At 43.4% G+C, this 13,312-nt stretch overlaps 1 protein-coding gene across 7 annotated transcripts in view; it reads right to left on the bottom strand.

Moving 5' to 3' along the window:
- zbbx (zinc finger, B-box domain containing) overlaps positions 1–13,312 on the bottom strand; it is a 147,330-nt gene that overhangs the window by 33,217 nt on the left and 100,801 nt on the right. For 5 of the 7 annotated variants that reach the window (XM_070883561.1, XM_070883560.1, XM_070883564.1 and 2 more), the window contains 2 exons: positions 7,526–7,866; positions 6,071–6,172 (listed from right to left, as the gene is read on the bottom strand). In XM_070883561.1, coding sequence (XP_070739662.1) covers positions 6,071–6,172; positions 7,526–7,866 — 443 coding nt within the window. The remainder of the gene's footprint in view (positions 1–6,070; positions 6,173–7,525; positions 7,867–13,312) is intronic. The other 2 variants (XM_070883566.1, XM_070883567.1) reach the window with 1 other exon arrangement.

Here is a 13,312-nt window from a genome sequence, read left to right as displayed (position 1 = left end):
TGAGAAAGCCAGAAACATTTTCTGCTCCAACAAGCTGCTTGTATTGTATAGCCCTTGTAAAAGACTTGTGCTAGCATGTGATGCATCGTCGTACGGAGTCGGGTGTGTATTACAACAAGTTAATGTTGCGGGGAAGTTGCAACCTGTCGCCTATGCTTCCAGGAGCTTGTCGAAGGCCGAGAGGGCCTACAGCATGATTGAGAAAGAGGCATTAGCGTGTGTGTTTGGGGTAAAGAAAATGCATCAGTACCTGTTTGGCCTGAAATTTGAGCTGGAAACCGATCACAAACCCCTCACATCCCTGTTCGCTGAAAACAAGGGGATAAATACTAATGCCTCAGCCCGCATACAAAGGTGGGCACTCGCGCTATCAGCGTATAACTATACCATCCGCCACAGGCCAGGCACCGAGAACTGTGCGGATGCTCTCAGTCGGCTACCATTGCCCACCACGGGGGTGGAAATGGCGCAGCCTGCAAACTTGTTGATGGTCATGGAAGCGTTTGAAAATGATAAATCACCTGTCACGGCCCGCCAGGTTAGGACTTGGACCAGCCAAGATCCTCTGTTGTCCCAAGTAAAAAAAACTGTGTACTGCATGGGAGCTGGGCCAGCATCCCCGTTGAAATGCAAGCGCCAATCAAGCCGTTCCAGCGGCGAAAGGACAAGCTGTCCATTCAGGCAGACTGCCTGTTGTGGGGTAACCACGTAGTGCTACCAAAAAAGGGCAGGGAGACATTCATCTCGGATCTCCACAGCACACACCCGGGTATAGTAATGATGAAAGCGATAGCCAGATCCCACGTGTGGTGGCCCGGCATCGACTCTGACTTAGAGTCCTGTGTACGACAATGCAGCGTATGTGCTCAGTTGAGCAACGTGCCCAGAGAGGCACCACTAAGTTTGTGGTCCTAGCCTTCCAGACCATGGTCGAGGATCCATGTCGACTATGCAGGCCCGTTTCTTGGTAAAATGTTGCTTTTTTAAAGGCCTTATTAACCTGCGTCGTTACTTTGTGATTTGTGTATCTGTACCACCAGATCCGTTCCTCAACTCCATTTAGATACTTATTTTCCAAAGAGCATCTGACCTCCTTATTCTGCAAAAGCAACATAAAACAAGGAGTGACATCACAGGACAGCAGGTAGGTGATTGGTTGGTCTCATTGTTGTCTTTTCTTCTCGCTAAATTAGGGCAGAGGGCTATACTAAAAACTTTAGTTAATAATCTGATAGGGGCATTGCAGGGCAGCTCAGTCCTGTGGAATGCACATCCTGTGCCTTGTGGCAAATCCTGGATGCTTCTTGTGGCCTGGACGACCACATGTGTGGAAAATGTCACCAACTAGAGCAGGTCCAGGGAGCTCTAACAGAGATTTTAGGGAGGTGAGAAAGAGATTAAAAAGCAGGACCTCAAAAGGTAGTAATCTCGGGATTGCTCCTGGTGCCATGTGCGAGTGAGTACAGAAATAGGAGGATAGAGCAGATGAATACGTGGCTGGAGAGCTGGTGCAGGAGGGAGGGCTTTAGATTCCTGAGGCATTGGGACCATTTCTGGGGGAGATGATATGTTAGAAGGATTATCAAATGAGGCAAATATGGATTGAACTGAAGAACAAAAAAAGGGCACATTGCTGGGAGTGTACTTTCGACCCCCAGTCATAAGGAGATTGAAGAGCAAATATGTAGGCAAATTTCTGAGAAGTGCAAAAACAACAGGGCAGGACTAGTAGGGGATTTCAACTACCCTAATATTAACGGATAGAATTAATGTGAAAGGTATAGAGTGATCAGAATTCTTAAAATGCATATTTTAGCCATATGTAACAAGCCCAACCAGTGGGGGCGGGGGGGAGGGGGGGGGGTGCGGTTCTGGACTTAGTTTTAGGGAATGAAGTTGGGCAGATGGAAAGGGTATCAGTGGGAGAGCATTTTGGTGGTAGTGATCATAATTCAGTTAGATTTAGGGTAGTTATGGAAAAGGACAAAGATAGACCAAGAATAAAAGTTCTCAATTGGGAAAAAGCCAATTTTACTAAGCTGAGATGTAATTTAGCCAAAGTCGACTGGAAACAGCTACTTCAAGGTAATTCAGTGTCAGAGCAGTGGGAGGCATTCAAGGAGGAGACAGTGAAAGTTCAGAGCAAATGTGTTCCCTGAAAGAAAAAGGGTGGGACAAACAAATCTAGAGCCCCCTGGATGTCAAAGGGCATACTGGGTAGGATAAAGGGAAAAAAGGGAATCTTATGACAAATACCAAGGGCTCAATACTGCAGAAACCTTAGAGAAGTATAAAAAAATGCAGGGCTAAAATTAAAAAGGAAATTAGGAAAGCAAAGAGAGGGCATGAAAAAATATTTGGCAAGTAAAATCAAGGAAAACCCAAAGATGTTTTATAAATACATTAAGAGGAAGAGGATAACTAAAGAAAGAGTAGGGCCGATTAGAGACAAAGGCAACCTGTGTGTGGGGGCGAAAGATGTGGATATAATTCTTAATGAATACTCTGCATCTGTTTTCAGAAAAGGGAGGTATGGTGCAAATATTGCAATCAGGGGAGAAGGAGTGTGAAATATTAGATGAAATAAACATAGAGAAGTAGTATTAAGGGGTTTAGCATCTTTGAAAGTAGATAAATCCCCAGGCCCAGATGAAATGTATCCCAGGCTGTTAAGAGAAGCAAGAGAGGAAATAGCAGCGGCTCTGAGCATGATTTTACAATCCTCTCTGGCTACAGGTGTGGTGCCGGAGGACTGAAGAATTGATACCGTTGTACCATTGTTTAAAAAGGGAGAAAGATATAGACCGAGTAATTTCAGGCCAGTCAGCCTAACCTCGGTGGTGGGAAAATTATTGGAAAAAATTCTGAGGGACAGGATAAATCTTCATTTAGAAAGACATGGATTAATCAAGGACAGTCAAGCATGGGTTTGTTAAGGGAAGGTCGTGTCTGACTAACTCGATTGAATTTTTTGAGGAAGTAACAAGGAGGGTCGATGAGGGTAGTGCGTATGATGTAGTGTATATGGATTTTAGCAAGGCTTTTGACAAGGTCCCACATGGCAGACTGGTCACGAAATTAAAAGAACTATTGGATCCAGGGCAAAGTGGCAAGTTGGATCCAAAATTGGCTCAAAGGCAGGAAGCAAAGGGTAATGGTCGATGGGGTTTTTGTGACTGGAACTGTTTCCAGTGGGGTTCCACAGGGCTCAGTACTAGATCCCGTGCTTTTTGTGGTATATATCAATGATTTAGACTTGAATGTAGGAGGTATGATTAAGAAGTTTGCAGATGATACAAAAATTGGCAGTGTGGTTGATAATGAAGAAGAAAGCTATAGACTGCAGAAAGATAAAAATGAACTGGTCAGGTGGGCAGGGCAGTGGCAAATGGAATTCAATCTGGAGAAGTGTGAGGTAATGCATTTGGGGACAGCTAACAAGGTAAGGGAATACACAAGACATTGTAGGACACTGAAGTGCAGAGGAACAAAGGACCTTGGATTGCATGTTTACAGATCCCTGAAGGTAGCAGGACAGATAGATAAGGTGGTTAAGAAGGCATACGGGATACTTGCCTTTATTAGTTGAGGCATAGAATATAAGAGCAGGGAGGTTATGCTTGAATTGTATAAAACACTAGTTAGACCACAGCTGGAGTACTGCGTGCAGTTCTGATCACATTACAGGAAAGATGTGATTGCACGAGAGAGGATACAGAGCAGATTTACGGGGATGTTGCTTGGACTGGAGAATTTTAGCTATGAGGAAAGATTAGATAGACTGGGGTTGTTTTCTTTGGAACAGAGCAGGCTGAGGGGCGATCTATTTGAGGTGTATAAAATTATGAGGAGCGTAGATAGAGTCGATAGAAAGTACCTATATCCCTTAGCAGAGGGGTCATTAGCCATGGGGCAAAGATTTAAAGTATTTGGTAGAAAGTTTAGAAGGGATTTGAGGAGAAATTGTTTCACCTAGAGGGAGGTGGAGGTCTGGAACTCACTGCCTAAAACAGAGTGGTAGAGGCAGAAATCTTCATAGCAATTAAAAAGTACTTGGATGTGCACTTGAAGTGCGGAACCAACAAGGCTACGGACCAAGAGCTGGAAAGTGGAATTAGACTAGATAGCTCTTTGTCGGCCGGCACGGACACAATGGGCTGAATAGCCTCTTTCTGTGCCGTAAATTTCTATGATTCTACCTACCAAAATGTAATGTCTCACACTTGTCTATATTGAAGTTAATTTACCAATTATCCACCCATTCTGCAAGTGTATTAAGGTATTCCTGTATTTTGTCGTTGTCCTTTGTATTAACTACAGCCTCTGGTTTGGCGTCACCTGCAATTTTTTTTAAAATTGTGCTTCCGATTCTAGAGTCCAAATAGTTTATGTAAATAATGAACAAAAGTAGTCCCAGCACCGATCCTTGTGGAACACCACTTCTCACCAATTGTCAATCCAAGTAACTAAAATTTCTTCCCAGTCCCACAAAAGAAAACTGCAGAGCACCAATCCAATTCTTCCTTTTCACCAACTGAGAGAAACAATCTTTCACTATTTATCCTGACAAAACCTTTGAAAATCTTTGGGGGAGAAATTCAATTATCGCTCCATTTGGGGGCGGTAATATTCGGGAAGGATGAGACTTAGCGCCAGGCACTCAAGTCTCGCCCCTTTCCAGAAATTTGGGTTACCGCCCCCGGAAGGAAGTGGAGCGCTAAATCAAGCGTTCCACTTCCTTCCTGGGGCTCTAGCAGGGCAGACGCTTTAGCAGCACTGCACACTGGGCCGTGCAGCGCTGCCGCGTCCAAGGGGCTCTTCCTTCACTTAAAGGGACGGGCCCACCGTTAGAAATTAGGAATACCTGAAAGGTATATGGTTATGTGAATGAAACAGTGACACGAATAATACTGTGTTTAAATTATTGTATTGGCGCTCGAGACAAGTAACGGGTGTATGTATACATTGTGTTTTACTGGAACTACATAAGTTTTGTTTTCCTGGAAAATAAGTAGGAGAAACTCGAGCCTTGGGAAGACAGGGCTGGATGAGATAAGGGAAGAAAGTCCTCAACATGCTGTAAGGCCATGATTGGTCAAGTACAGAATGCATGTGTAATGGCTGAGAAGATCCCTAACAGGTGGGAGATAACAGGAGGTTTGACCCTTTTTCCATGGTTTAGACAAAGAACTCGACTCCTTGTTTTAAGGGGAACCTTTATAGGTTAAATGATCCTATGCATTATTTTACATAAGAAATAGTAACAGGAGTAGGGCCCCTCGAGCCTGCTCCGCCATTCAATAAGATCATGGTTGATCTGATCATGGACTCAGCTCCACTTCCCCGCCCGCTCCCCATAACCCCTTATTGCTCAAGAAACTGTCTATTTCTGTCTTAAATTTATTCAATGTCCCAGCTTCCATAGCTCTCTGAGGCAGCAAATTCCACAGATTTACAACCCTGAGAGAGAAGAAATTCCTCATCTCTGTTTTAATTGGGCAGCCCCTTATTTTAAGATCATGCCCTCTAGTTCTAGTCTCCCCCATCAGTGGAAACATCCTCTCTGCATCCACCTTGTCAAGCCCCCTCATAATCTTATACATTTCAATAAGATCACCTCTCATTCCTCTGGACTCCAATGAGTAGAGGTCCAACCTACTCAACCTTTCCTCATAAGTCAACCCCCTCATCCCCGGAATCAACCTGGTGAACCTATTTTACCCCAGGCCCACCCCTAAAAAGACCTGAAAAGCCCTTAGCGCAGACAGTAAAGTACAAACGCCAAAGGGTGGAGTTAATGTTGGCTTCGGTCTTACGCTCTTGGGCAGTTCAGGAAGAGAGAGGATCAAGGACAGCTGCTCATGCACACCAGTCATCTGTCCGATTGGGTCCGGTACCAGCTACTTGTCACGGTCGTATGTTTTGCTGTATGTTTGGTATGTTTTAAACTCCGATTAAATGCAATATACCCACCATATTGGTTTGCAATCAATCCTGATTGTATTTAATACCAGAGATAAGCAAATCTCAACACCACGTTGCCGACTCTGCAAATGAAAAAGGGTCTGACCTGGACCATCATGGAGCAGGGGGGTGCTGTGCAGTCATCCTGGCACTTAAGTAGAGTACCGGGCTGAGCGATCGTGGACAGAACCCCACAAAGTATATGGAGCTGCAGCAAAAAAAACAAGGTAAGTTTTTTTTTTAAATTTTCACCCCGGTAGCAGCCGGCCACCCGATGCACGCCTCCTGCAGATGTCAGTGCTTTCGCCCAGTGCTACCGCTGATGAAGTCATGAGCGCCGAGCGCAAGAGATCGGGGTGCAACGCCGTAGTGCAATCGCTGAACTCCTGCCCAATATAACGGAAGACCTTGCCAGCACCGTGCCCTGGCAGTAAGGCATTTTGTGCCCCTATAGCGTCCCCCAGGGGCACTAACGGAAAATGCACCGAATTTCTAGCCCTTTGAGTTAAAACAACTTTATCTTCATTGCTTCAGTAAAAAAAAGCCTCAATTTTTCAATCCTATCTTTGTAATTATAGCCATTCATTCCTGGTATTCTCTAATAAATTTTCACGGTACCATTTCCATTGCTACAACAGGCTTCCTATAAATAGGGTGGCCAGAAATGCATGCACTATTGCAACTTTGGCATCATCAATATCTTACACAACTTCAACATCACATCCTTGCTTTTATATTCATACCCTATCTACAAAGCCCAAATATTACAATTCTTACCACTTTCAATGTTCTTTTTCGTAAAATATACATCAGATGTTTTTTCATTGAACTGCTATCTATGTGCACACACTGGCAAAGCCTCGAATCCTCCTTCAAAGTTTGTCATGCTCTCTAATTTGGCATGAGCAAACTTCAATATCATTCCTTTTGTGCTCATGCCCAATTAATTTATATAAATGGAAAACAAGAGAGATCCCAGAACACAGAACTAACTTCCTCTCAATCTGAAAAATATCAATTTACACCTGCTTCTGTCCACTTGTCATCTCACTACCAATGCAACTAATTTTGATTTAATATCATGTGGCTTAATTTTCATAAGAAATATCTTAGGTGACACTTACCAACTGCTCTAAATCATCCTTTCCATTTGCAATAATGGAGTAACAAATGGAATATCTGAGTAGTAATATTATAATCGCCCTGAAATTGCAGCCTCTCCGGGTACAGACATGCCCAAAGAGACCCTGCAAGTTCCGGGTTTAGGCGCACGAAGCACGCGCATCCCCAGGAGAAGGAGCTTCGCGGGCGGAGCTTTAGGCTACTTGCCCGGCGAATGTCCTTCAAACTCTTATGCCTGGTAAAAGCAGACATAAGGCCTGCTTTTAGCAGCTTAAGTTTTAATAGATAAAAATAAGTAATATATATTTTTTCTATGTTAAAAACCCTGTCTATGAAGACAAATTTATAAAGCAAAACTAAGTAAGTGAAATTTACGTTAAGGGACTGAATTATTATAGCATAAGTTCTGATTGTTTTTTAAAAGCAGTCAAACTCTTACAGTAGATGGTTTGGCAGTGAGGCCAATGTTCTTGCTGTCTTCTAAACTGTCTATCTGCAGCGTATGGTTACATTTCTCAGAGATTTTCAATGTAGAAACAGGGTCTTCAAGTGCAACATTTGAAAACATTGAAGTCCTTTGAGATGGCAATGTAGAAGAAACAGTGTTAGTTCTATCAGGGATTTGGTTTACAAATCCATGAATCCTGGATGAACTATTGCCACAATCAGGGGAGATTGTATTTAGCCTTCTACCACAATGGCTTTCTTTCATTGTTCTATTCGGAGACCGAGATGGCTTGCAGTTTGAAACTGAATCTTTCCTGTCTGCTGTTGAAGAATCTGCAAAGTTAGGAGAAAAAACATAGTATATTATATATATATTTAAAAAAGGAGGAAGACAGAAAGCAGGAAGCTATAGACCAGTTAGCTTAACATCTGTCGTTGGGAAAATGCTAAAGTCCATTATTAAGGAAGCAGTAGCAGGACATTTTGAAAAGTATAATTCAGTCAAGCAGAGTCAGCATGGTTTTATGAAAGTGAAATCATGTTTGACAAATTTGCTGGATTCTTTGAGGACATAACGAGCAGGGTGGATAAGGGGGAAACCAGTGGATGTAGTGTATTTGGATTTCCAAAAGGCATTCGATAAGGTGCCACATAAAAGGTTACTGCATGGGGTTGGGGGTAATATATTAGCATGGATAGAGGATTGGCTAATTAACAGAAAACAGTGAGTCGGGATAAATGGATAATTTTCTGATGGGCGAACAGTAACTAATGGGGTGCCACAGGGATCGGTGGCTGGGGCCTCAACTATTTACAATCTATATCAATGATTTGGATGACAGTAATGTAGCCAAGTTTGCGGAGGATAAAAAGATGGGTGGGAAAGCAAGTTGTGAGGAGGACACAAAATATCTGCAAAGAGATATAGACAGTCGAAGTGAGTGGACAAAAATGTGGCAGATCGAGTATAATGGGAAAGTATGAGGTTAACCACTTTGATAGAAAAAATAAAAAAGCTAATTATTATATTATGTAAAATGGAGAAAAATTACAAAATGCTGCAGTACAGGGGGACCTGGGGGTCCTTGTGCATGAAACACAAAACGTTAGTGTGCAGGTACAGCAAGTAATCAGGAAGGCCAATGGTATCTTGGCTTCTATTTGCAAGGGGGATGGAATATAAACGCAGAGAAGTTCTGCTACAACTGTACAGGGTATTGGTGAGGCCACACCTAGAATACTGCATACAGTTGTAGTCTCCTTATTGAAGGAGGAATATACTTGCATTGGAGGCAGTTCAGAGAAGGTTCACGATGTTGATTCCCGAGATAAAGGGGTTGACTTATCAAGGTAGGTTGAGCAGGTTGGGCCTGTACTCAATGGAGTTCAGAAGAATGAGAGGTGATCTTATTGAAACATATGCAACAAGGGGGCTTGAAAAGGTAGATGCAGAGAGGATATTGCCACTCATGGGAATCTAGAACTAGGCGGCATAGTTTCAGAATAAGGGGTTGCTCATTTAAAACTGAGATGAGGAGGAATTTCTTCTCTCAGAGGATTGTAAATCTGTGGAATTCTCTGCCCCAGAGAGCTGTGTAGGCTGGGTCATTGAATATATTTAAGGCAGAGATAGACAGATTTTTGAGTGATAAGGGAGTAAAGGGTTACGGGGAACAGGCAGGGAAGTGGAGCTGAGCCCATAATCCGATCAGTCATGATCTTATTAAATGGCGGAGCAGGCTCGAGGGGTCAAATGGCCTACTCCTATTTCTTATGTTCTTATAGTATTTTTAAAAACAAAATTAAAAACAGAAGGTACTAAACCAATAATACTAAGTGCCAATAAACTACACTGTTAATCTTTTAGAGACAATGAAAGAACCACTTGTCTCAACACCTCATCACAGTTGTGATCCAGGCATAAATGCAAGGACAGAATACAAGACGAGTGCTGAAAGTAGCTGCAAGACATCAACCAAATATGAGGTCAAGGAGCTCTAGCAGAACTTCCCTTGACCTTCAATAGTACCACCATCGCCGAATATCCCACCATCAAAATCTTAGGGTTACCAATGACCAAAAGTTGAACTGGACTCACCATATCCACTGTGGCTATAAGAGCAAGACAGAGGTTGGGTACTCTGTGACAAATGGCTCACCTCCTGATCCCACCATCTACAAGGTTCAAGTCAGGAGGGTGATGAGATACTCGCCTATATGGGTGCAGCTGCAACACTGTTGTGCCACTGGGCTTAATATCCACCCCTCTGCCACTGGCTCACTGTAGCTGCAGTATGTGCAATCTACGTACAAAGGAATTCACCAAAGTTACTTCGACAGCACTTTCCTCCCTGTGACCTCTACCAGCAAGAAGGACGAGCAGCAATGCTAATTCAACCCTGTGAACCTCTAAACCACTCTACTGACAAGCGCTACAATTAAAGCTCAGACTTCAACAAGTAACAGCATCAGAAGACATGCACAAATTCCAGGATGATTACCAACTGTACTTAAATCACACACACATCAGAAGCAGAGACAACCATCGCATAAAATTCAGAAATGCCATTTCCAGAGTTTGCGCTTTCGTTCTTGTTGCCACATTAAATCCCTTGCGCCAAATGTAGAGACAGCGAACATGAAGCAATATCTGTGACAAGTAAACACCACACCACACTTTTCAACGTAGCTGTCAACTCACATTTTCACAACTGTAACCGTCAGAAAATTCCTAATTGAACTGATCATTACTAAACACACACTCTTCAACCTCGGTATTAACCGATCTTAAGCCTTTATTCCACCTAATATTCAGATTGGCATTATCTTGTTCATCCTCAATTGAATTCACATCTACACGAAAATATTTTAAAGCCTTGTGCAAGTACCTGCAAGTGTCACCTTTCGATGATGAAAAACTATTAAAGAACATTCATGTCTGCAAGTGCTGAATAAATAAATAAAAATATTTCACTATTTTACCCGAGCTTTAGGCTATGGGGAAATATTTTAAATTCTACCGGTATATTCACTGCTACTGTGTAAGATGCAAGGCTGAGTATGTGCGAGAGGGGCTGCAGCGAAGTCCTGAGGCTGGAGATGATTGGCCTCCAACAACTATTTTCCTTTGTGCTAGGTATGACTCCAGCCAGTGGAGAGCTTTCCCCCCAATCCCTATTAATTTCAGTCTTACTTGGCTCTTTGATGCCACACTCAGTCAAATGCTGCCTTGATGTCAAGGGCAGTCACTCTCACCTCACCTCTGGAATTCAGCTCTTTTGTCCATTTTGGACCAAAGCTGTAATGAGGTCTGGAGCCAAGTGGTTGTAACAGAACCCAAACTGAGCATTGTTGATCAGGTTATTGCTGAATAAGTGCTCCTTGATAGCACTGTCGATGACACCTTCCATCACTTTGCTAATGACTGCAAGTAGACTGATGGGGCAGTAATTGGCTGGATTGGATTTGTCCTGCTTTTTGTGGATATGACATACCTGGGCAGTTTTCCACATTGTCGGGTGAATGCCAGTGTTGCAGCTGTACTGGAACAGCTTGGCTAGGAGGCATGGCTAGTTCTTGAGCATAAGTCTTCAGCACAACAGCCAGGATGTTGGTTATTGGTGAGTGTCACTTGATAGCACCTTCCATCACCTACAGGTGCAGCTGGTACAATGGACAATGCAGTGAGTTTGTTCATATGGGCAAGGTGACTTATAAAAGTTTTGAATGAAACGTGTACCCCATGTACCGAATTTAATTTATAACTAGTTGATCTTCTATGAAGCTACAAATGGGGAATCACACTGTCCAGTATTAAGGTCCAGCTAGTTAGAAGGTGATGAGGTAATTGGATTCAGGGTTGAGGAGAAAGAAGCAAAGAGGAAACAGAAGGGACTGAGGAGGAATGGGAGAAGGAGGGGCAACAGAAAAAAATGAAGGTCTAAGTGGCACTGAAACATAGAAATATAAAAAATAGGTGCAGGAGTAGGCCATTCGGCCCTTCGAGCCTGCACCGCCATTCAATGAGTTCATGGCTGAACATGCAACTTCGGTACCCCATTCCTGCTTTCTCGCCATACCCCTTGATCCCCCTACTAGTAAGGACTACATCTAACTCCTTTTTGAATATATTTAGTGAATTTGCCTCAACAACTTTCTGTGGTAGAGAATTCCACAGGTTCACCACTCTCTGGGTGAAGAAGTTTCTCCTCATCTCGGTCCTAAATGGCTTACCTCTTATCCTTAGACTGTGACCCCTGGTTCTGGACTTCCCCAACATTGGAAACATTCTTCCTGCATCTAACCTGTCTAAACCCGTCAGAATTTTAAACGTTTCTATGAGATCCCCTCTCATTCTTCTGAACTCCAGTGAATACAAGCCCAGTTGATCCAGTCTTTCTTGATACGTCAGTCCCGCCATCCCGGGAATCAGTCTGGTGAACCTTCACTGCACTCCCTCAATAGCAAGAATGTCCTTCCTCAAGTTAGGAGACCAAAACTGGACACAATACTCCAGGTGTGGCCTCACTAAGGCCCTGTACAACTGTAGTAACACCTCCCTACTCCTATACTCAAATCCCCTCGCTATGAAGGCCAACATGCCATTTGCTTTCTTAACCGCCTGCTGTACCTGCATGCCAACCTTCAATGACTGATGTACCATGACACCCAGGTCTCGTTGCACCTCCCCTTTTCCTAATCTGTCACCATTCAGATAATAGTCTGTCTCTCTGTTTTTACCACCAAAGTGGATAACCTCACATTTATCCACATTATACTTCATCTGCCATGCATTTGCCCACTCACCTAACCTATCCAGGTCACTCTGCAGCCTCATAGCATCCTCCTCGCAGCTCACACTGCCACCCAACTTAGTGTCATCCGCAAATTTGGAGATACTACATTTAATCCCCTTGTCTAAATCATTAAAGTACAATGTAAACAGCTGGGGCCCCAGCACAGAACCTTGCGGTACCCCAGCACAGAACCTTGCGGTACCCCACTAGTCACTGCCTACTATTCTGAAAAGTACCCATTTACTCCTACTCTTTGCTTCCTGTCTGCCAACCAGTTCTCAATCCACGTCAGCACAACACCCCCAATCTCATGTGCTTTAACTTTGCACATTAATCTCTTGTGTGGGACCTTGTCGAAAGCCTTATGAAAGTCCAAATGCACCACATCAACTGGTTCTCCCTTGTCCACTCTACTGGAAACATCCTCAAAAAATTCCAGAAGATTTGTCAAGCATGATTTCCCTTTCACAAATCCATGCTGACTTGGACCTATCATGTCACCTCTTTCCAAATGCGCTGCTCTGACATCCTTAATAATTGATTCCATCATTTTACCCACTACCGATGTCAGGCTGACCGGTCTATAATTCCCTGTTTTCTCTCTCCCTCCTTTTTTAAAAAGTGGGGTTACATTGGCTACCCTCCACTCGATAGGAACTGATCCAGAGCCTATGGAATGTTGGAAAATGACTGTCAATGCATCCGCTATTTCCAAGGCCACCTCCTTAAGTACTCTGGGATGCAGTCAATCAGGCCCTGGGGATTTATCGGCCTTCAATCCCATCAATTTCCCCAACACAATTTCCCGACTAATAAGGATTTCCCTCAGTTCCTCCTTCTTACTTGACCCTCTGACCCCTTTTATATCCGGAAGGTTGTTTGTGTCCTCCTTAGTGAATACCGAACCAAAGTACTTGTTCAATTGGTCTGCCATTTCTTTGTTCCCCGTTATGACTTCTCCTGATTCTGACTGCAGGGGACCT

This window comes from Pristiophorus japonicus, chromosome 6 (assembly GCF_044704955.1).
Source record: "Pristiophorus japonicus isolate sPriJap1 chromosome 6, sPriJap1.hap1, whole genome shotgun sequence".
In the NCBI taxonomy this organism is placed as follows: Eukaryota; Metazoa; Chordata; class Chondrichthyes; family Pristiophoridae; genus Pristiophorus; species Pristiophorus japonicus.
This window is presented reverse-complemented; position numbering and strand designations above follow the sequence as displayed.